At 48.8% G+C, this 2,714-nt stretch overlaps 1 protein-coding gene across 1 annotated transcript in view; it reads left to right on the top strand.

Annotated features, from left to right (window-relative positions):
* ANO7 (anoctamin 7) overlaps nt 1–2,714 on the top strand; it is a 37,430-nt gene that overhangs the window by 2,020 nt on the left and 32,696 nt on the right. The window contains 1 exon segment of the mRNA XM_008049860.1: nt 1,036–1,093. Within this exon segment, the coding sequence (XP_008048051.1) occupies nt 1,036–1,093 (58 nt within the window).

Here is a 2,714-nt window from a genome sequence, read left to right as displayed (position 1 = left end):
AATTAACCAGAGCAAACAGGCAGATTACTGGCGTATTTCAAGTCTGCCGCCAAGGTATGTCTGAAAGGGGCTTATCGCTTTAACATTTACATCCCGTTGTAAAAGCAGAAGTCAGCATGGCAATTTGGGACTAACAATGCTTAACCCAAGAGTTCTAAATACAAACACTACTTAAGACATTATATAATTACACAATCAATCGCTACCCGGCACCCGACATATGCCTAATTCTACGGGGTCTGAGGTAGGATTTAAAGTACTAAGATTTCATAAAGTACAATGAACATGAGGTAGGGATATATAAAATATAGTGAACTAAACACTACTTTTACAGTAAGTATGGCTTTTTAAGTTTCTTGGTTTCTTGGGTCTCTCACCACAAGGGCCAATCCGGCATGGAGGGTTAGGGTCAGTACCCAAGTTCATCTTTAAGGCTCCACACCTGTTGCTGGGAGGCCACAGATACTCTGAGTGAGGTTATGGGGGAGGAAACTAAGTTCCAGAACTTCAAGGACACACAGGAGACCCAGCAGCCTGAAAATGGACACAGGTTCCCACTCCCTGCCACAGCCCCAGCACGGCTGAAATGAGCCCCCAGTGAGGCGATCACAAAGCCTCACTCGCTGGGACATCTAGACACCCTCTGGTTGCCACAACCACCTCTGGCTGTCCACAGGGCCACTTTGGGGACAGTCCTGCAGAGGCCAATGGGGGAAGGCATCCCTGGTCTTGGATGTGCTTCCTGCCAAACTGACCCTTACCACAGACATGGCTGGGTGCTCAGAGACCCCTGGAGGTGAACAGAGAGGCAGGAGGGGCGCAGGGCTGGCCTTGCCCTCTGGCTCTGCCTGTGCACCCTCTGCCTGCCCACACACAGTGGTGAGATTTCCTACGAACATTCTTCTGTGATCTTGAGTGGTCTAGGGGGACAGGGGCAGGGATGGGAACTGGGAGCAAAGATGGCTTCTGGGTGGGGGTGGGATGGGTGCAAGTCATTGCTGTCAGATGCTGATATGCCTCCTCCATCCCTTCTAGCCAGATGGACAGCAGGAGGCCATCGGCAGAGCCAGGAATCCTGCCAAGTCCCGGATTGGTGAGCCCCTCCCAGCCTCTGCCACCACACCCATGTTGGCCCTGCGGGTGGGGATACCCTGAGGTGCCCATGGGGACAGCAGCCAGCCAGCAGGTCCATGTTCTCAGTAACCAGCCTGTCTCCCTTCCAGCCAGAACTCTGATGCAAGCTGCTGCAGGGGTGGGATTGGGAGATCCTGGTGAGAGCAAGCCACAGCTGGGAAACAGCAGGAAAGGGGCTCCCTATGGATGGGGTGGAGCAGGGGCGAGTTCTGCAGGGCAGAAGGGGCACCCCCATCCCTCCTGCTCTGGCCTCAGAGCAGACTCAGCTCCATTCCCTCCCCCATCCTCCAGTTGCTCAGTCATAACTTGAGTCATCTCTCGCACCCCACCCCTTTCTACCATCAAAATCTCTCTGATCCCTACCACTCTGTTCCTGTTAGCCCAGAACCCTGCCATTTTCCTATGGAGCTGTGCCAGCCAGGCTCTCAACACCCATGCCACTCACCTTGCACTACCCTCAGCATGAGTGACCCCAAACTCACCCCAAACTGTTTGGATGACTGCTATTTTTTTTTTTAATTTTTTCTTCTTATTTTTTAAAATTTCAATAGCTTTAGAGAGCACAAATGGTTTTTGGTACATTGTTGCATTGTACGGTGGCAAAGAAGTGTACCCACCACTCCTGCACATTGTGTCTGATAGGTGATTTTTCATCCCTCCATCCCTTCCCACCCTCCCCCTTCTGGGTCTACAATGTCCATTTCAAGTATATCATTCTCTATGCCTTTGCGGATCCTTAGTTTAGCACCACTTATAAGTGAGAAATACGGTGTTTGGCTTTCTGTTCCTGTGTTGGTTCACTTAGGATAATGTTCTCCAACTCCATCCAAGTTGCTGCAAAAGACATTATTTCATTTTTTTCAACAGCTGAATAGTATTCCATAGTGGATATATACCATATTTTCATTATCCACTGATCAGTTGATGGGCATTTAGGTTGATCCCACATCTTTGCAATTGTGAATTGTGCAGCGATGAGCATGCGAGTGCAGGTGTCTTTTTTCCATTATGACCTCTGTTCCTTTGGGTAGATACCTACTTTTTTTAACTGAGAATCACAAGTGTTAGCAAGGATGTACATAAACTAGCATATGTGTATGTTGCTGGAGGAAATGGAAAACGGGGTGGCAGCTGTAGAAAACAGTTTGTTTCAAAAAATGAAGCATGGAATTACCATATGCTCCAGCAATCCCACATGTGGGTGTACACTCACAAGAACTGAAAGCAGAGTCTTGAACAGATATTTGTGCACTCATGTTCATGGCAGTGTCATTCACAATAGCTGGAAGGTGTCCATTAGTTTTCTGGGGCTGTCGTAAGACATACCTTAAACAACAGAAATTAATTTTCTTACAGTTCTGGGACTGGAAGTCCCAGATCCAGGTGTGGCAGGGTTAGCTTTTCCGAAGGCCTCTCTTTGGCATGCAGATGATACCTTCTTCTCACCGTGTCCTGACATGGCCTTTTCTCAGTGTGCTCACTGGGGTATCTTGAAATTCTTCCTCTTCTGCTGCTGCTGCTGCTTCGTGTGTGTGTGTGTGTGTGTGTGTGTGTGTGTGTGTGTGTGTGTGTGTGTGTGT

The sequence above is a fragment of the Carlito syrichta genome, unplaced genomic scaffold (genome assembly GCF_000164805.1).
Source record: "Carlito syrichta isolate Samal-C Ts95f unplaced genomic scaffold, Tarsius_syrichta-2.0.1 Scaffold138451, whole genome shotgun sequence".
NCBI lineage: Eukaryota > Metazoa > Chordata > Mammalia > Primates > Tarsiidae > Carlito > Carlito syrichta.
The sequence above is the reverse complement of the archived record's forward strand: the minus strand, read 5'-3'. Positions and strand labels throughout refer to the sequence as shown.